At 44.9% G+C, this 21,418-nt stretch overlaps 1 protein-coding gene across 1 annotated transcript in view; it reads right to left on the bottom strand.

The window, feature by feature from the left end:
* Positions 1-21,418, bottom strand: part of SLCO3A1 (solute carrier organic anion transporter family member 3A1) — a 138,146-nt gene that overhangs the window by 102,582 nt on the left and 14,146 nt on the right. Inside the window, exon 2 of the mRNA XM_032122688.1 lies at positions 12,171-12,636. Within this exon, the coding sequence (XP_031978579.1) occupies positions 12,171-12,636 (466 nt within the window). The remainder of the gene's footprint in view (positions 1-12,170; positions 12,637-21,418) is intronic.

The following is a 21,418-nucleotide window of genomic DNA, read 5'->3' as shown; positions in this document are numbered from 1 at the left end:
CTCAGCAGCTCTGTAACATCATCCAATTCTCAGCTGGAGGTTTTCTAGTTAATAAAATGGCCATATGGGGCATTAAAAAACAACACCAAAAAACCAAAAGCATTTCCTTCCTTTGCAACCTTCAGTCTCAAAACTCCCTCCCAAAAAAAAAAAATGCCAGCCAAAAAGTAAAGCAGCAGCCAGTGGTACTCTTGAAATTCAAGAGCATCTCCTTTTTTTCCTTAAAAGCCTTTTACCCAGCGAAAGCACTATCAGCACCTCCGATCGGTGAGCTGCGGGCAGAAGACAAATAATGATGGGTTGGAGGCAGCAATTAGCATCTTCAGTAAACACTGGATCTCTCTCTGGGAACAAGGCTTCTGGCACACTCGCTTCCGCTCCTGACACCACCCACACTCACCATCAAAACACACTGTTTATTCACAAAACAAGCTTGCTCTGCAACAGAACGGAGACCGTGAGCAGCCTGTGGTCTAGGAGGAGGCACACAGCAATACCCTCGTGAATCGTGCAACAGTTGTGACCCAGAAAGGCAACGTTCAGCACAGATTCCACTTAGACACCTGATTCCCATGGGTGTCAATTATTTTAAGAGCCTGAATTTTAATAAAAAAATGGAGTCTTTGGCTGTGAGGATCCAGGCTTCTGTAGACTTAATGGAGATGGCCCATACCATGTTTCTCTTGTATTGGCCGAGCTCCTGTCTTAACTCTGGTTCCTTCAATATCTGCCCCACCACAACCTTAACACGCTGCTGCTCATGTCAACACTCCACTTTCCCTTTTGCCAACATCCTTATTCTTGCCTCTGCTGAACACAGCAATCACTCAAGCAGATTTCCCAAATCCTTACCCCATCCTAAGCCACCTCCAACAGCTCCCCAGGGCACTGTAGATTTAATTTCCAATTGCCTTCCTGGGCCGCAGTAAGCAGCAAGGACTTTCTCGAGCATATCCTTAGCCAGCACTACACCTCCTTACTTGCCTCCTCCTTCCTCTGCTCCTCTGGCTCAGCTCTAGAATTTACTGCCCCTCCAGGGCTAATAAAACCCAAACTTGCTGATTTTAAGGCACAGAGTAAGTCTCATCTGTTTACTCAGACTTCAAGTACCACAGGACAGCAAGACTAATTTATTCAGGAAGCTTCACTCAGCTGCTCTCATCTCCATATTAGCACAGTTTTGGGGGGTGCAGAACGTGAGATGAACTCAGGGAGCCACACATGGGAGCATTTTACACAGTAATGCTGAAGAGCAGCACAGCTGCATTTTCACTTCTCTTGTTTATCTGAAATTTTCACTTCAACAGGTCTTTTACGCATCGGCAAAACCCATTTAAGACTGTATTTTTCACCTAATGGGATAGCCTGTCCTGATTTTTGCCAGCTGTGCCAGCCTGTGCCTTATCTTCCCTGCCCCAGCACACTTTCTCACCAGTCCAAGGAATTCCCAGCGCATTACTATCCGTGATGGGATGCTGCAAGATCAGAGTGGTATCATGACTGCTAATTCAGCAGATTTTTGATAGGCAGATGCTACTTCTAAGACATCTTTACTCCAGAAGAAGTTTTGTGCCCGCTTCACCACCTTCACAGCCTTAAAGCCAAAATCCTAAACATCCAATCAAGAAAGCAACAGTCTTGGGAAGAAAAATGCACAACCTAACTAGGAGATAAGAAAAGCCACATGGAACTGTGGAATTTGTTACCATTTTGGTTGTGCAGGCTGTGGGTGAGGTTCAATGACGACTAGACAAGTCTGGGATGTGCATCCCTGTACTGCTGGCTCCTGGAAACGAGTTACAGAAGAGTGAAGAGTCTTCTTGCAACTCGCCAACTCCTATCACAGCCTGTGCTGGAAGGGACCTTAAATTCCAACACCCCTGCCATGGGCAGGGACACCTTCCACTAGACCAGGTTGCTCAGAGCCGCATCCAGCCTGGCCTTGGAGACTTCCAGGGACTGGGCATCCACCAGCTCTCTGTGCAACCTGTGCCAGTGCCTCACCACCCTCACAGTAAAGAGGTTTTTTTTTCCTAATATCTAATCTAAACCTCCTCTCCCTTTGAAGCCATCTGCCCTCATCCTGTCACTGTATGCTCTTGTAAATAGTCTCTCTCCACTATGCAAAGACAGTGCTGGTCTCAGTTTAAGCATCCAGCTCCTGGAAGCAAGTTAAACATAGCTTGCAGAGGTGGAGCAGGCTAGTGCTAGCAGACAAAAAGCCAGGATCTGTAACCCCTCTGACACTGAAAAGAGAGGAATGTTTGCACCCATGGAAGATGCATTGCTTTGCAGGAATGTAGTGAAATGCTTTAGTTCTCAGAGCAATTGCAGAGCACTGGAGCCAGAATTCCTGGGGTCTACTCTCACCCTCTTGCTAACTTGCTTTATAACCCTGGAGACATTGCTGAGTAGGAGTATTTGCTTAACCTAAGCTTAACTTCAGTTTTGCGCCTACTTATAAATCAAGTACCTCCAGGACTCTCAGCTCCTAATGAGGTGTGGTATACAATTACAGAAGAGACTGTTTCCATTTGATAGGGAATTCTCACCAACACATGAAGTTAAACAAGGTTTAAGGAGACAAGAAGTTGTTTTACCAGATAAGGTGACAACTAGGAAACAAAAAGTTAAACATTCTCGAGTATGATTAGTCACACTGGTCAGAACAAGATCCACCAAGCACGAACATGCGTGTGTGAAATAGGTGTTATCTCTCCCTGCAAACCTCTTACCCTCTGGCACTTGTGGGAAACTCTTCACAGAACTCTTACCCAGAACCACCACAAATAATTTAGTTTCCTGCAAGGCTGCTTCCTGCAGTCTACAACGCAGCTCACTTGTCTCCCACCAGTACCGCAACAGCACATTTACAGAGGACGTGAAGATGTGCGTGGAGATAAAACAGAAGCACAATAAAACATCTGTATGCTTGCATTCCAGCAGTGTGAGTTTTTATAGAAAATGGGGAGAGGCAATACTCAAAACACACACACATCTCTACACCACAAAACCAACAAGTGCCCAGAATAAACGAACGCTCAGGAGGAACAGACAGCTCAGGCCAGTAAAGCATTAGTCAGTGCTCAAGACACCTCAGAAGCATGGCCAGGGGACTCTGTAGCTCACTTCTTGCATGCTACCACCCCTTTCAGTCTCTAACCCCAGCACAAAGTTTGTAACTGCCTGCTGAGAAAAAGCTCTCTAACAAGTCTTATTCTTTTGATGATCAGTCTGATTGAATTAGGACATCCATATGTTATAGCTGATGGCTAACAAGATAGAGGTGGTTTTTCACCACATGGGTAATTGGTCTCTGCAGCAATTACTAATACACCAAACTTGTCCCAGTTGGCTTTTCCTCCCCCCTAATATTATTTCTTTCGAACTCTAATAAGCAGTATCACTGTCTTGTACAAACAGTTACAGTGGTTTTGTCTAACACTGAGGGCAGGAACATACAGAAAACTGCAGGGAAAAAGTGAGGTAAATATAGGGAGACAGAGAGGAAAGAACTGGTGCACAGAGCATCTTGCTCTTCTACCTGTTTGAACATTCAAATGTTCACTATTTCTATGACCTGCTACCTTTAGTCAGATCCTGCTCCTTGTCACAGACACAGCTTTGTTTGGCTGCACTCAAGTGCTCTGAGGTATTAAGTCAAAGAGCAACATCACATGCTGTTAACTTCTATCCAAGAAACTAAATCTCACATTTTAATTGGTTAATAAAGGGCAAAATTTGAATAGTCTCCTCCACACAAAATCCCTATTATTGAAATCAAAAGGGGGCTTAGTGGGAGCAGGCCTCCCTCTTAGGAAAAGCCAAATACCTCATTAGCAGCATAGTTAATGGAATGGCTATACCTTGGCAGAAAGAAATCTGATAAAAGACTGAGTCCTTTCAAATGAGCAAAGTTTGAAGAAGCAGTTTTGGGACCAGACACCAACTTTGACCCAAACAACCAAATTTTGAGGAAGCAAAGCCAAAAGGATTTGTCCAAAGACAAGGGGGTAGTGTGTAGCCTAATAACCCCAGATTTATGCAAACTTTCCATTTACGCAAAACAAATAAATGCTTAGTCATGAACTTTCAACATTCACCAAACCAAGGAAGGGCTTCCACTCCACTGGCTCTTCTCATGGCTGCTAAGGTGACCACAAAGCACGTTGAGGAATTTTATTTTTGTTTTACAAGGTACCCATCACTTGTGGCCCCTCTTTTTCCTCCAGGCTGCATCAGACAGTCATAGTTAGAGAGGGTGCACGGATGTCCCCACAGCAGCTCTGCCCCAAGTCTCACACTGCTGGGCCATCTCACACCCTCACAGGGCCTGTTGGGATCATGGTTTTGAACTACTACAGGGTCAATTCAGACTAGATATATGGAAGAAACATAGCACATGACACACTGACAGAGAGTTGTGGAGTGCCCTGCACAGTCTCCAACGCCCAGCAAAGCCAGGATAAAAACACACTTTGGCAGCTAAGCGCTGCCAGGCCCTGTGTGTGAACAGAGCCACGGGTTTGTGCCATGGCACTGCTTGGGACTTTGCAAAAGCAAACACTTTTAGGAGCTTAGTCAAATAGCACTTACTTGGCACCTAAAGGGTGTAAGTGTCAGCTTGCCCAGCACCCAGCTCAGACCTGCAGCAACCTCTCCAAAGGGCAAAACAACTTGGTCAAGCCCCTCACCCAGCCACAGGAGAGGCAGTTGTGAAAGAGGGAAAGCAGGAGCTTGTGTGAAAGAGCTTTGCATTCTCTTATACACTCATATGAGCACCTTGTCCTGCAGATAAGTGAGTAACACCCAGCCAGAGTTCTGAATTGTGCTGGCAAAGGGGGAAATTCTGTGCCTTGCCCCACCACAGGAAACAGAGCCCCAGGTGTCCTCAGTGCCAGCCTGTAAACCGTGACCAAAACATCTGGAGGCTCCTTATGTGCAATGAGTCGGGGAGTCTCGGTCAAGTCCCCAGGCAAAGGGCCAAGATTGGCACACACCACTCCTGCTTATGCCATCAAGGAGGCACAATACAGCCTTCAGTTTTTGACATGGGCAACTCACCACCTTTCAATCTATTTAATTAATTTTATGAACTTTAGGACTCTGCATATGTGCCATTTAAATGACAAGGGCACTGCACTAAAGAGGCTGCCCTAGGAATGATGTACCTCACTAGGCCCTCCCAGCTGACGACAGTTTAAAGTACATTACCGAAAAAACCCAACATGCTCAACAAATGGACTGATTTTACAAGACATCAGAGTCAGCGAGTCCCAATTAAGCCAGAACTCAGCTGCAGAGTACACAGAGAGCACAGACTAACATAGAAACAGCTCCCACCCTCAGTATGCTTTCACACAAAGTCATTTGTGTTGGACCCAAGCTTTATTTACTCTGCTCATAAAAAAAAAAACAAAAACCCAACAAAAAACTATTAGCAGAAGGTTAAGGTAACTGAAACAATTGCTGTAAAATAATGGAGCCCAGAGCAGTTACGACTTTGTGCATATATTTGTTTAATTGAATAAATACATCCATTCAGCTACTGCTTTTCACAACAGCCTTCCTGCCTGCAGTGGAAAAGGTTATTCCCATTAATTGATTTGTTACTGCTCTAATACACCCTACACTTGCTTGTGTTTCCATTTAATTTTCCAGGGTATTACCACTAGCACTGTAAAAGGGGACATGTGTAACCGAGCCAGCCCCACTGACACACAGCAAATGAGAACACCCATCCCTCCCCAAAGGGGCATAATTATAAAAGGCTGCAGGTTATCAATGGATCAGTGGGTTAATACTGGGATATCCGCATGAAGCCATGTAATTTAATCTGATCACAGCCCACGGGGAAGACAACCCAGTGAATCTGATGCAAAGACACCTTTCAGTAATGAACAGGCATCACAGCCCTAGCGCTGGCAGCAGCACTACTCGGAGCTCAGTGCTAATACTGTGTCTTTCTCAGCCCATGGGAGACTGTGATAGAAAGGAAAGGCTCTCCAAATCACCCGTAGGAGGATGCATTTACTGAACAAAAGCATTACAGAATTCCATCAAGTCTTTAGGCTAAAAATATTACACACCTATAAAACTGCCTATACCAGCAAGGAGAAAAGCAATTCTTGCTTCTGTGCCCACGTGGGGGTGGACAAACTCACCAGGCAGCTGATGGGTATGGAGTGGGAACAGAGTAAATACAACAGATAGGAGTCAGCTACAATCCACTACAAAAGACCTCACAGGCTCTTAAAGGAAAAAGAGTAAGGAATGCACAAGGCTGGCAGAGCCTTAGGTGGTGAGCTCAGAGAAGCATGCTCCAGCAAGAAGGGCTAATGTGAATAAAGTACCTATGTTGCTTGCAGACCACAAATGAGCACAAAAGGAAGGAGTGTGGCCATGTGGGAAATGCTGAAGGATTTCCAGCCATGTGAGGAGTGAAAGGATAAGCAGTCAGGATGGGCAGAGCTGTACAGGTGGGTCCTAAAGGCTTTCAGGTGGGTCCTAAAGGCTTTCCAATCAATACACATCAACAGACAGCCTCAAGAGGCTGACAATATGACCTGTACGCTATAAACACACAATTATTCCACTTGTGGTTTAAAAATGTAGGTTGAGACATACATGTCAAGAAATTTGAGAGATTTGGAATGGGCAAGACTGAGCAAAATACATTCCTCCTCCATGTAAGAGACTTTTCATCTGGTAGAGACGAAACTAGCAACCCTTGAACATACAAAATGTTGACCCAAACTCTGATTTCAGCAGCTTATAACTTGCCATTAACTCACCACCATAGATACTAACTCTCAGATTTAATTCTTGTCAGTCGAGAAAATGTTTCTCCTCCAAAGCACAATGGCTGCTATCAGTTTGACTGACGTAAGCTAACATAAGTGATTTCTTCAAATGGACAAATTTATCCCCAGAGACAGCAAGATTCCAAATAGGGCATGTTTGTCTTCCTCAGCAAATCTTGAGTTGGTCCTTAAAGTAAGAGAGAAGGCACCAGAAGCCAGAGTGAGCTTTCTCTCTGTCATCACAAAACAAGAAGTGCTTCTACTGATGCAAAATAAGCCCACCCTAATACAAAGGTCAAAGCCAGCAGGGTCCTGTTCCTCTTACAGGATTAGTCCCATCTAGGCAGATGTGGAAAGAACACACCATTCTCTTGAGTTCTCTTCTTACACCAAGGGTAGGAGCTGCAACGACCATATAATAAAACCAAAATACACACAGAAGAGGCCAAACAGAAGCCCAGGAGATAAGACAGAAGAAAGCAGCTAAACAGAAGCATCCAGCAGAGCTGAGTTATCCATTTTTCCATTCCTGTGCCCTGCCATGAAACAGACCAAGGACAGCTCTATGCCTCAGAGGATGCTGTGCTGAGACACACCCTCGCACACCAGTAACTCAGGAGCACTCCCCAGCACACGCTCCTTGACTCAAGACTTGTCCCTTCTGGGATTTCCTTTAAGCCATTCTTCACGTTACTGCAATTCAGCGAGGAGCCCCAAAGTCATGGGTCCTGAACATGTGGGGCATGTGCCCATGATGCCAAACACAGAGACAGCTTCAACAAATATAAAGAGAAACTATGAAATGCATTAAAGATCAGCACAGCATTCTTCTGAATGAGCCTCACAATCTGGCAGGGCTCCTTCCAATATCAATATCAATTTCCTCCATCAACAGGAGACAGAATAATAGCAACTTCCTCTGTTTAATACAGCCCTTAATTGTCCCAGATCAAATACTGGCTCCCAGAGGCTATTAATTCTGCTCTATAGGTAGCCGTATCCTAGACAAGATGCAAAAACTTTTATCAGCAAATGTTAAATGCAGCAGGAAGGCCAGAAGGTGTGTCTCAGGACTGCTAACAACACTAACCAAACACATCACTGCACTGGTTCTAATGGAACTCACAAAGCACTGCTGGGAGCAGCACGGGCACCAGACAACACTTGCAAGCTCTTGCTTATCTGAGAGGCAGCAAATCCATACAGTCACTGTCAGATCAGGGTTTTTTTCCCTCTTTGTATCAGCCACAATGCCTCTGATCCCCCTCCTAATGACAAAGTCCTCATTGATTTCAGGAGAGCTCAGCAAGACTGAGCAGAAAAACTAAAAAAGGAAATGCCAAGTGAGTCATTAGTGGGTGGAGGAAAGAACCGTATAGTAAGTAGTCTTCAACTTTTACTCCTTTAAAATAAACAGTGCCACAAATTGAAGGAATCCTTTGACACTGGTGAAGATGGAGCAATAACAAGCCCTGCATAATCTGTAGGAATGATGAATTTCTCCACTAAAAGGGGCTACTTATGCCAATAAGCACACAGGTAAAATTAATCTGCTTGTCTGGAAGCCTCTAAATGGGAGTTCAGATATTAAATACAAGAGGGAAGCAAGCAAACCAGCACCAATTAGAACACTTTCCCAAACTTCAAATAGCTAAGAAAATTCCTTTATTTTTTCCATCTTTTTGCTGCTACTGCCAGCATTACAACCTTTGTGTTGAGCAGGAGCTCAGATGCTGAAATGGGAGGAGATTTTATTCCCCATCATTAGGTTTTACTTGACCAGCAACCTGTTCAAGTGAAAGATGTTCCTTGCCCACTCCAGGGGGTAGGAGCTGGATGATCTTTGAGGTCCCTTCCAACCTGAACTGTTCTAGGACTCTATGATTAACCCAAGCAGGCATGGTGCCGTGATCTTTCTAACCCTGCTACAGCACAAATGCGTTCCCTTTTGAACATACTTTGGTGTGTACTTTCACACACTCATCTCTTTGATTCATTTTGCCCTGGGTTACTAAAACACAGCCCTTTTTCCTAGACCTGGTTACTACAGCAACGGAATCTTTTTGAGTTTGGTAGCAACACATTGCAGGCACCAAAAAAAAAAAAAAAAAAAATCTGCCATTAGTTCAAGAAACGTGAAGCCGCAAGTCAGCAGCCCATGCAGAGGAATATTCCTGTAGTATCTCACCTGCCTCTCTAATTAAGAAACGCTATGAATCCCCACCTCCTTGGCAGAGCACAAGCCTGAGCAACCTCTGACTTCAAAGGATGCACAACAGAGGTGCACTGCCCACAACCTCCTGTGTGCCTGTCACTGCAGAGAAACCACAAGAGAAATCTGATGGGCTTCATAGCCAGAAGAATATTACACTCCACAGATGTTATTAGTTCCACTAATGATTAAAGCCAAAGCACCACTTTAAACTCCATATGGTACCACATCTGCATTCTTCTGCGCACACGAATATTAACACAAAAAAAAAAGTTTGGGGGGGGTGTTCTTGGGGTTTGGACTTTTTTTTAATAACCAGAGAAGCCTTCCTGTATTGTCAATTCATTGCAAAGTGACTGTATTAGATATTATATTATTACTCCACTTAACTCTTACTCAACTCAGAACAATAAAAAAAACCCTATCAGCACACAGAGTTATTTCTATCCAATTCACTGCCTTGGGACACAAGAGGGTTTTTACTGCAGAGGTGAACAATGACTGGTCCTTAGCTGTCAGGTTCAGAGACTGCTGCTAACCCTCAGCTACAATCCAGCCCAATGCAGCACACACTCAGCATAAGCAATACATTGAAGACGGCACAAACTGGTCAATCTGATCATTTCTCAGCAGCAGCCAGTCATTCTAGAAAGTTCAGCCAGACTGTTATCACTGTTATTAATTAGTTCCTGTCCTGAGAGAATGATCTATGCCAGATTTGCCCCTAATTTCAACTGAGGGAACTTACCCAAAAACATTTCATCTGGTCACACACAGCCCCCACTGAGTGAGAGTGCTATTATGAGAAAGCAAACTGATAAATATAGCACGGTGACAGTATCCACTCTGCAGTTATTTCCTCTGCGAAACAGAGCAGAATGAAGTGGGTAAGCTGCTCAGCTAGCTTTCTTCTGAAGCCACTGAAAACTGCATTGATGATATCAACAAAAATAATCAGTGAAAGACAAATCTGAGCAAGTAATTCTCAAACAACATTTAAACCGAGCAATCTGACCTCCTCTCAAGTATCCACCAACATGACACTTCCACTAGTTTCTTCTCCATTTATATTCATTCATGTAATAGATTTTTTTCCTGTTAGCTTTTATTTTCACTAGCCAAATTGATTGCAAATTGATAGATGAATTAATCATCCAGTATCTGAAACCCTACTTGTGATAGATAGGCTAGGACAGGGCACAAATTAAACTTCATTGCTGGTTAAGTGTGCATACACAGGCACTCTTCTGCAATCCATAATTCAGATGTAGAAATTCAGCTTATGATTTCCATAGCTAAAGCCAGAAAGCAAACAACCCCAAAATGCTTGGGGTTTTGTTGTGAGTTTTTTTGGTGTGGTTTTGTTTGTTTGTTTTTAAACTCCACAAGTAGTAATGAACATGGTTAGATAACATCCTTATCTCTACAGGAAAAATAAAAAAGCAGCCTATAGTAAGCAGAAATAATTTTCTGGAAGTATTTTCCCAGCTACAGTTGAACTGCCAACTTTCAAGACGTTATTTTAGCATACAAGATGAATGTAGCTCAGGAAGAAGAAGAATCACTCCTCCTAATCCTTCTCTCATACACCCTCCTCCAGCCCTGTTCTCAAGACATGAAGCATTGCCTAAAAAAATGCCCATGGAACAGACTGAAAGAAGCTGCTGCTCCTCTATATAGTTATATATAATAGATAATCTTAGAATCACTCTTAATTCCAGCTCATCATTTATGGTGTTGGCACAGTTGCTTCAGTGAATTCAGTCTCGTTATTCACCTTTGGGTTGTACAGCAACTTGTATTTCATACATCATCCTTCTTTGTCCAGTGGATCCCTCACAAACACTTACAGAACCAAGTGAAGATGAATAATGACCCAAGGACAAAGCTAAATGCTGAAATACTTTGATTTTATGGCCAGCAACAGAAAAGTAGGGACATGTTTTGAATACACAGACGAAGCTCCAAGTGAAGCAGCAATACATCCAGGAATGCCACGCTATGTAGTGACTTTCCACCAGGCTTCTGCACTATCCCAAGACAGTGAACAGCACTCAGAAAGTCAGCAGGACTGCTTAAGCTTTGCTGTCTATGGCCACACCCAGAATGGAAACTTGATAAAAATGTCTTTGGATGAAAACCAAGCAGGAACAGGATCGCTCATTCAAAGTCACGCCAAGATGGGGATGATGGGACAAGTGCACACTTTTGGTTACCAAGACTATACTAACAAGTGCAGAAAGATCTCAGTAATGGCTGCATGCACTCCACTGATTTATTGCATTGGTGCAGCTTATCTAGTGACAAGTCCTGCAGAAAGAGGAATGTGCCAAGCTGGAACATTTTTTCAAAGAAAACTTCACCAACAACATCCTTTTCAAACCTGCTGGGAGGGGGAACTACTGCTGAAACCCATAAGCACTTTACCACAGTAACTGAGATATTTCATTGGGTAATCAAAGCCACATTTCACAGCTTAACCATCTGAAAAGAATTTTGCAACATGATCACCAGAACCACAAGATCTACTCCAGGCTCACTGTATCTCAAAATAGACCTCATCAGCTTCCACATCCTGTTCCGTTACAGGGATCACATTAGCAAGGGTCCTGCTACAGCATCCTGGGTCACAGCACCTACTCTGTAACTGGCACTTCCTTGCTAAAATGTGACAGTGGTAGTGAGAATGCATGTGTCCTCTCAGTCTCCTTAGACTGCAGTGATCACTCAGACACATGCTTTGGAACAGGAAGAGAACTAGGGTATCTTGTGGGAAAACAAAAACAAAATAAAAAAAAAATCGATCATCATCACACATACCACTTGAAAATTCTTCAGCTAAAACCCAGCCATAAGCCAACAATGTAAGAATTTAAAGCAATCTGGGCAAACACAAAAGAAGGAATAAGCATCTGCCCAATCATCCAGTAGTAATCACCAAGGCTGTCAACCTTTACCACTGCTACAATATGAGCAAACAGCATTGTGTTTCCCTGCTGCTTGATGCAGAAACCCATGCCAAGTTACCTTCACAAGCACAGCAGCACACGGAGAAGAGGCCTTGAGGCATCCCTTCCACTGGCACCAAAGAGGGAACAAGAGCCAGATGCCAGCCCACAAGGAAAACCTTCCGTGAGAAGTTCAGAGAGCCTTACCTATGTACAGGGAGGAATCTTTCCGTCTGACGTGGTCATCGATGTAGGAAACTCCCAGGGGCTGGACAGGGGTAGCACCAATGCCCAGGAGGACCTGTGCCCCGATGAGCAGCAAGTACATCATGTTGGTAGCAGTCCTATTCCTGCAGATAAGGTCCGGGTCTGGTCCCTCATCGCTGGTGGACCCGTTGACAGCACACACATCCCTCCCTTCAGCACCCCAGCGTATTTCTCCCGATTCATATTCGTACTGGTGGGTCAGAAATTCAGGCAACGCAGAAAGGAGGGCACCCAAGGCCATGACTATCCCTCCACATCCTATCAAGCGTGGCCGGTGTCCTCGGGCTCCAAAGTAGCTCACGAAGAGGATGAGGGCCAGATTGCCAATCTCAAAGCTGCTGGCAATGACGCCCACGTCAGCACTCTGGAGGTTGAATCGCCGCTCCAAGGTGGTTAAAACACTCACCTACAACAGAAATCCAGAGAAAATTACATTCCATGCCTTCCGTTCTCCCCATATGTACTGCTAAAGTGTAAATCTCCTTGACTTTTCCTTGGAGCTGAAAACATATCCATCAAGGACATCCAAACCACAGTATAGTAGCTGACCTCCAAGCATGACCTGACTGTTCAAATACAGCCACATCAGAAGGTCCTAATACCAAGTGACATTTCACAGCCTACCACCTGTCCAAGCACACGTCCACTTCCGAATTCCCGTGCCCATCAGTGTGTATTTTGGATGCCTGCAGACACCCATGATTCCACGATTTGTCAGCCTGTCTTTGGGCTCCCTTTCTGTTTGAAGGCAGAACCTTCACAGTGCACTGTCCCACAGAACCATGGCACAAACCACACCGAACTTCACATCCTGCCAGGCCCCCAGCCTTTCCCTTGGAACAAAGTGCAGTTAGGGAGCAGCAGAAAACCCTGCAGATACTTTGCTTGCACAGCACCACGAGGCCATTGAGCCAGTCAGAGACAGCGATGTACAAACAGGCAGTTTGGCTGCACCGAATGCTTTTACTGAAGTATATAAATAAAATGCTGATCAAAGGACTTAAACTGTTTGTGGGTAAGTTAATGACTGGGATCGTCACAGAGTATTTTTGAGAAGACAGGCCAATCAAGGTTTACATAGAAGATTTAAATCCACCATGAAGAAGGGATGACTTAAGAAATTGTGGGTGTTTAACACTAAGAAAAGAGAAGCACATGAATAGTCTTCAAATATTTAACATTGCTGCAAAAAGAAATGACCTGTTCTTTGAATTCAAAATGGACAGAACAAGAAGTGACAAGTTTAAACTGCAGCAGAGATGATTCAGGTTAGACATAAGGTGGTGAGAAACCAGATTTTACTGGTAAGGATTGTGAGGCACTGAAATATGCTCCTGGAAAGGCTGCAGAAGTCTTTAACAGAGACTTCTAACAGCATCCATCAGGAAAGACACAGGTATGACTGATCTTGCCATGGGGCAGGAAAATGAACGAGATCATCTCTTGAGAGCTCTTCCAATCTTGATTACATGGTGCAGTGAAACAGAGTGTGGGTTTTCGGCACCAGTCACAGCACTGATCAGAGCATGAAGGATGAACCATCAAGTACCTCACTTGCTGTCAGCCCTGCTCAAGGGGAAAACAGGGTATTCTCATGTCTATGGCAGTGTCCCTCTTACACAGTAAAAAAAAAAAAAAAAACCAACAAAAGCAGTCTTGAACACATCACAGAAATGCCAGAAATGTTTACCTTGAATAAAAAACTATCTAGTTTTTCAGACTGCAAAAGATGAAGGTATTTAAGATTGTCCTAAAAGAGGCAGGTTTCTCTAGTCTAAAAAAAATGTGATAAAGACCTCAGAGCAGAAGGTAGCCCCTGGATAGAATAAAAATAGCCTCCCACTGGAGGCACTGAAAATCTTTGCTGATAAACCTCACGAAACAGGAGCCAGCCTGACCGACTTTAAAGTATTCTGACAGCAGTTCTTCTCCAGGGGCAGTTTGCCTCTGCTAGGGTACACCAGGGCACAGCTGGACAAAGACAGCCCCATCGGCAACAAAACGGAAAGTGGAAACAACCCACCCCTGCTGCTTTGCATAAGCAAAAGCTCCCAAACCTGACTCTGGTAAGTGTCCAAGTCAGATCTCCAAAACTGGACTGTTTTAATGTTTCCTGAAACTCCAGCCTTCTTCTCACACAGGCAGCTATCATTTTATACTACCAGTGTAATCCTCCCCCACTGAAGAGCCAAGAGCTGAGGAAGGCAGGGAGAAAGAAACCTAAAAACCAAATCCTATGAATAAAGACAGCGCCAAGAGCAGTAATTCTTCCCATGCCAAAGCCAGGTGCGTGGGTCAGAAGGAGAGGAGATCACCACTCTGCCTGCAACACCAGGTGCAGGTCCATGTTGGGATGAACAGCTCCATGACTCACGAGGGACAACGGTGTCCTCTGTGTGAAGGCACAGCACAGCCTGTCCCTGCTCCAGCAGCCTCAGCGAGCAGGGCTGGAGCTCACATCCAGCAGGGACACTGCTGCTCCCAGCCCTCTGTGGGAGCTGTGACAGCCGAGCAGGTGAGCACAGACACTGCTAGAAAACATTATGCTGGTGTTTTCAGAGCAAGGCATGCCAAGGAGGAGGGATATGGGCAACATCCCATTGCCATGGGCAGATCCAACAAGCACCTGCATGACAGAGAACCACAGAATGGTTTGGATTGGAAAGGACCTTAAAGACCGTCTATAGTTCCAAACCTTCCACCATGGGTAAGGATTTACCATCCACAACAGTGGTTTTATTGCAAGATGTGGTCTAAGGGGGCTGGTGCTGGGGTCCCATGAACACCAATTTTGACAGACTGGGGAATCTCTCCAAGATCAATATATAGCTCTGAGCATGCAAAATTATGTCTATGGTGCTCATTTCTGAGCTGTACCTAGATGGAAAACTCATGATTACTCATTACAGCTGTGTAAACTGAGGTAGAGAGCCAACTATTAATGAGACAAGTACAGTAAACAAAATTAATTTCTGATGGAATAATTTAGGCTGGAAGATTGAAAGCCAACAGAAGTGATTTCCCAAGGCCAACTGGTATTAACTAGCTTTGGAAGTCTCTCACATTTTGACCTGGCTGCCAAATTTTAGGCTTTTACCATACATATATACAAGTGGCTAGAAAGCAGGATGGTGTTTAGAAACACATGGGTGCCAGATCTCAAAAGGGTCAGATTTTGGACAGCTGGATTTCAGATACAAAAACCACACCATTTTCAAGTGCAATTCACAGTGACAGAGACAGTAAATTGGTGACAAACCAGGGAACTAAAACCAGAGTCCCAATTCTCATTCCACTCTTATTTCAGTGGGACTTCAGCCATTCTTTCCCTTTCACAAAAGCTAAACCACTCACAGTAGGGAAAAAGAGTATCACCATCCCCTAATAGTTTCTTGCTTTACTTTGGGGAAAAGACTGAAACAAAAGTAGAAGAAGGGTGACAACACAGGGAAAATTCCAACCCTCTTGATAAAAGCTGGCAGTTCCCCTCATTCCTCTAGCCAGACCACACTGCATTTCCCCAGTTTGCTCCTTCTGGCTGTAGCACTGCTACCCAGTGCTACCAGCTCTGCCTTTGCTAAGTGGGTTATGAGAAGCAGAGGGGTATGGTGAAAGAACAAATCCATCATACCAGCCTTGAGCATCCAGAAGAAAATAGCACTCAAGTACAAAATGCTGAGACCAGCATCAGCAGAGTAGCCTCCAAAACTGACAGTCTCAGTCAGGGGAAAAAAAAATCCCAAAATAAAAATAGGGCTGGGAAATAAACTGTCAACATACATATTTTCAGCCAGAGAACAACAGGAACAAAAACGCATTTTATCCAGGGTGGCTGCAGCCCAGACAGCACACTCCAAACTCTTACTATGACATTGGCTGTGACCTTACAAAGACCAACTACAAAACCAGCATTAGCATAGGAGAGATGTTACCTGCATTTATGCAAAATAAACCCCTGCCCATGGCTAAAATAATTCTCTCACCCTCCATGCTCCACTTTTATGGGACTTCCTGCATATAAGGTACAACCTGACTAAATACTTGCAGTTTCCATGTGGGATGCCCGTGGTGCCCTTGTAACTGCAGGATAAAAACACCGTACTGCCTGTATTTCCTTTCACAATCCTGTTCCCCAGCAGATCAGCCATTGCCATTCCCAGACACTAACTCTATTTACCCAGAGTTACATAAAATGTTGCAAAAGACAGATCCTTGTAAAATACTGATGTCATGCAAAGGCTGTTAAGGATTATAAAAAGTCCCTGTGTGCTGAGACCAGGTTGGTCACTCGAGGGCACAGCTCATATGGATGCTGTTGAAGAGCAGGGATGTGGACCACGGGATGGTGCAGCAGCACAGCAGCTTCAGATGAACAACCTCCTACTAAAACACAGCAGGGAAACACCAGCAGCCCACAGCTGTGAAGCTGCTACTTCCTGACTCCTGTCAACTTACACAGCTGTTTAGTCAGGGATGGAAAGAATCGACTAAGAGGGTATTTATTCAAAAAAAGCTTCTAACCCAAGATCAAAATGCTTACCAGGACACAAAGACAGCACGCAGCAAAACTCATGCAGACAACATAGAGCAGATCATGCGGCCTGACCCAAGATGTTACTGGTGTGAAACCACCCACAGGACCAGACAAGTCCAGAGCAGGCACAAGGACAGAGGCAGGGCCACTGTTCTAATCGTGGCACATGCCAGTGCCCAGGAAAATGGGAACAGCACTGAAGCTACAACTTCCTGTGGGAATGTGCCTGCCTGCTATCCTGATGTGCTCACATCTGTCCCTTAGCAGGTCACTGGGGCTCTGACCAGCAAGTACTTAAACTGCAGCACTGTACACAGCCTTCAGTCGTGCCAGCCTCACTGCCTTTCTCCATGACTCCCATTTCACCTACTCCAGACATCTCCCACCTGGTTTTTAACAGCAGATCCACTGAGATGTAGCTCTGGCATTAGAGAGATCAACCGTGTGGCTGTTGTTACTCCACAGGCTCATGCTCCTCCAGTCTAGGTCTATACCAGATCAGTCAACTGGACCACCAAAAACTACACCAGTTGGGCACCAGCACACTTTGCTCATGCAGAAAGCAGGCTGGGCATCTAGAACAGATCACATAACCCAACCTTCTGGCTCTCTGTGAACACACTGCAACATACAATAACAAGAAGTGATTAAAACTTGTACCATGCTTGCTTGCACCATCTCCTCCTCTGATTGAGCCACAGCAGGCTGCACACATGCATTTGTATCAGATGACTGACATCAAACAGGCCTGGGCTAAAGGGGCCTCCTAACACCACCCTAAAACACTCTTCGATGATTGAAAAAGGAAAATATCTCACGTAATGCACACAGTGATAAATGACCCACATCAAAAAAAAAAAAAAAAAAGAAATCAATCACCACCTTAAAATTTTCCAGCCAAAGCAATTTATATTGCAGCTTCTGTAACTAAATCCATGGAAGCTTATGCCATGCCATTCTGGACTTATTTCAATAATACATACTCACATTCATCATTCCTGTCTGTCCCAAATCTACAGACCTTGGCCTTTCTGAACCAAGGTAAATTTGTTTTCTCTATAGGCTGTTTATCTTATATTAGTGCTCAGCAAAAATACAATCCTGCTTCACACTACTGCCCCGCTTTATCACTAAGAAATGAACTGAAGGCTGGAAACACCATTATGGAGTCAGAGACACAGTACATTGAAAATGAGTATCATATTGTTCGTATCTCCAATGATCAAGTCAAATTCACCCACAGAGTCTACAGTTAAGTTCACTGTATTAATAATACTGGGTTATATATAGAAAACACATTGACTTTATGCCTGAAGGGCCTTTTCAAAAGGCTTCTTTTTAATGTAAAATACATTTTCTCAGTTATGTGGTAAGAGATTGGACTTGAAGAGACATGTCTGCAGTGCTACAGGGTGTAAAGTAATTGCCTGGCAACTACGTTCCCAAAGGAAAACAAACACAAACCATCTCCCACAGTCTCCATTCCAGAGCTGGGAAACACAAGATTCCTTGAAGAGCCAAAGGGACCATGCCAGAAACGCCACTGCTTCCAGGTGCTTCAGGTATCACCTTGTCCTCTCTTCCAGCAGCCGTGCAGGATGGGACAAACGGGATCCCATCGCTGGGGGCAAGCTCTCCTCCTGTAGAGCTGGTCCCCAGGGGTACAGTCACCCTCCCTCCCACAGCCACCAGGCTCATGCTTCAAGCCCAAGGAATGATGCTGATCCTGTGCTCAGACGTTTCCCTGCTCCACAATTCCGGTGCTGAGATGGATCACTCGTGGTTGAGCCAAACTTTTAAAAAGGCAGCCACTTTCGTGGCATTTTGCCCACTCCTTCCCTTTCAGATGGCTGGGAAGAGAGCAACACCTTAACACCTTTTGCCCAGCCCCAAGCAACAGCACTTCTTGCTGCTGCTCACCCCAAAGAGGTGATGGCATCAGGATGTTCTGTCCCGTCTCAGGCAGCTGATCACTTCTTTGAACACCTTTCTCATTCCAATGAAGTCAGTCAAAACTTAAAATACATTTTCACTGCAGATGCCAACACCTGTGCTTTGGGCACGTGAACATAAGGGAAAGCAAAAAAAAAAGGTGGCGATATGAACACACCCAAGCTGCCTCTGCTCAAGGCCTGGAAATCATCTCTGCATTGAAATTTGCATTCACATGACAGGGATAATAGACGCCACAGCTGAACCCCCGCTGAAAGTAGGGTGTTATTAGCTTGGCTCTTGCTGCATGTGCCTGTGCTGTTTCTAGGACAGCACTCAAAAACCTGCAAGTTACTGTACTGGTGCCATGAGGAGTTTGCAGCTTGGATCTGTGCCTCACTGGTGTGAAAAATTCATTTTATATTCTAGTGACCAGCTCTGAGGTTACTGACACAGTTCAAGTTAACCATATGTTCAAGGTCAGGATTTTCAGGGCCTGAGAAGAAATGGTATTGCAGCATGCAGCAAGAGAAATAGCACATCACACTCCTAGTCAAGGCAAGGCACATATTTTTGGCAACCTCTTCTCTCAAGCAGAAAACTTTCCTGCCATCTCTTGTAGCCCACTGTGCATCTCCTTCCCACATTTCAGCAGTCACAGCATCCTGTGCCACTGGCCCTTGGCCAACACAAGGCACAAACCAAGGGTACCTGGACACCTTTTGCAGGGTTTCACAGCTGCGCCACAAACACAGCGATGCTCCAGGCTGTTGCACACAGCAAACAGAGCAAAGAGCACTCAGCATCCATGGAAGATTCCTGTTTGGTCAGAAGCTGATACATCAGTGAAAGCCACAGTTCGCTTCAAAATAGCTTAAACCAGAGAAAAGCCACGTGCCTGAAAGGTGAACATGCATTTTCCACTACTCTGGTGAAACTGGGATCCACACTGACCGAACATGTTGCATAAAAACCTAACCTCTAACCCAGGCACTCAGTGCAGCAAATAGCAACGCAGGCAGGGCTGTCAATACCTTCCTCATTTGCTTCCTATGGATCCTGCATGGGACACAATGGGCTGACTCTCTTTCCCAGCTCCCCCGAGGAAGGGAAGGCGCAGTGCCCCATTTAGAGCGGTGTGAACAAAAAGATCACCGGGATGTTATTTGCAGCTACCCCCTCACGTTCATCATGGAAAGTGAGCCTGAGTCACCAAGAGCTCAAAGCAGACCCAGGTACAGAGCCAGGCCACACGGAACTGCCTAGCGAAACTTGAAAGGCTTTTTCTGTTGTGCTGAAACAGATGCACACCACAGCCAAAATCTAGATTTTTACCCTTTTAGAGTCCCAACCTACAGTGATATGATAATCACAACCACAGACTTGGTGTCCACACAAGCTTTCTGCCTCCAAGTCTGCTGTTTAATACTGACCTCACTATGTGAAGGCAGGTGGTATTTTAGTCCCTGACAAGGTATCTACATAAAAACACCCAGTGCCAGAACCCATTTTTAGCACAAACTTTCCTTGAGCAGCACACTTACAATGAAGCCAGTGGATATTTGAATCCTTACTTATTTTTAAATGTTATGTCATTTTCACTGGCAGCCAAATAACACATCACAAACATGCAAAGAAGCACAAACCTCAACCCTCTAGCTGTATTTCTGCATGCTTTAAAAACTGTAGCACAGAACAGCGCTGCCAGCACATTTCTGACCTGGAGGATGAAGAATTCCATGTGGAGTAAGTGCAGCAGCAGGGGCTGGTGAGCAGGGGCAGCCAATCTCTCTGTCAAAGTAAACAGCCAAGGGAAAGCTACTGGAACATCTTTGACACATTCAGAGATGGATCCCTTTTTTTTCACATGGCCAGCAAGTAGGTGTACGAAGCCAGATGAAGAGGAATTCAAAGTGTGTAATTTAAATGTAGGGTCCTACAGCACTCCTGGCCACATACAGAACTGGCAGCAAGATTCATACCTGGGTCTGGAACTCTGCAACCTGGTCACCATCATGCTGGGTTCCAGCTGAGAGGAGGAGATGAAATTCATACTGCTGGAAGACTCTTAACAGGAAAAAAACCGTTCCTATATACTATCACATGGACTATGTACTACCACTGGAGAGGCGCGATCCCAAGCTGTCACACTGCAACACCCTCCCTTCTCCACCTCCACAACTGAATGCAGGTTTGCTTGTTCATCTAATAAAACACTTCCGAACACAACACTTCCATGCCTGCAGAGAAGGGTTTTCTACTATAAACAGGGCACTTACCACGCAGAACCCACAATGCAAGCCTGACAAGGAAAGCTGTCATGCGAAGGGCTTCATGTTATCGTAATGTATGATCAAGAGCTGAACTCGGGGCTAAGGGCTGCACCCGAGTTATGCCACAGTGCAGATGAAGTAGCAAGGCCCATAGAGCTGCTTGCAGAAGCATTCCCAGCTGTCAGGCATGAACCAGGGCAGAAATGACACAGGCAGGACACTCTGAGGCAGCATTAATAAAAGCTTTGAAGGAAGAGGAATTCAGTTTTCACGGTTGGAGGACAACGGTGATTGTATAAAGGCTATATACTGGGAGAGGAGCTTTTCTGACAAGTCCTACTACTTTTCTCCTCATCTGCTCTGCCTCTACTGATTTCTCCTGCTCTACTCTCTATCCAGCAGAAAGGATGCCTGGTTGCAGCAAATGGGAACTCGGCTTAGGGAGAAGT

The sequence above is a fragment of the Corvus moneduloides genome, chromosome 13 (assembly GCF_009650955.1).
Source record: "Corvus moneduloides isolate bCorMon1 chromosome 13, bCorMon1.pri, whole genome shotgun sequence".
NCBI classification, from domain to species: domain Eukaryota; kingdom Metazoa; phylum Chordata; class Aves; order Passeriformes; family Corvidae; genus Corvus; species Corvus moneduloides.
The sequence above is the reverse complement of the archived record's forward strand: the minus strand, read 5'-3'. Positions and strand labels throughout refer to the sequence as shown.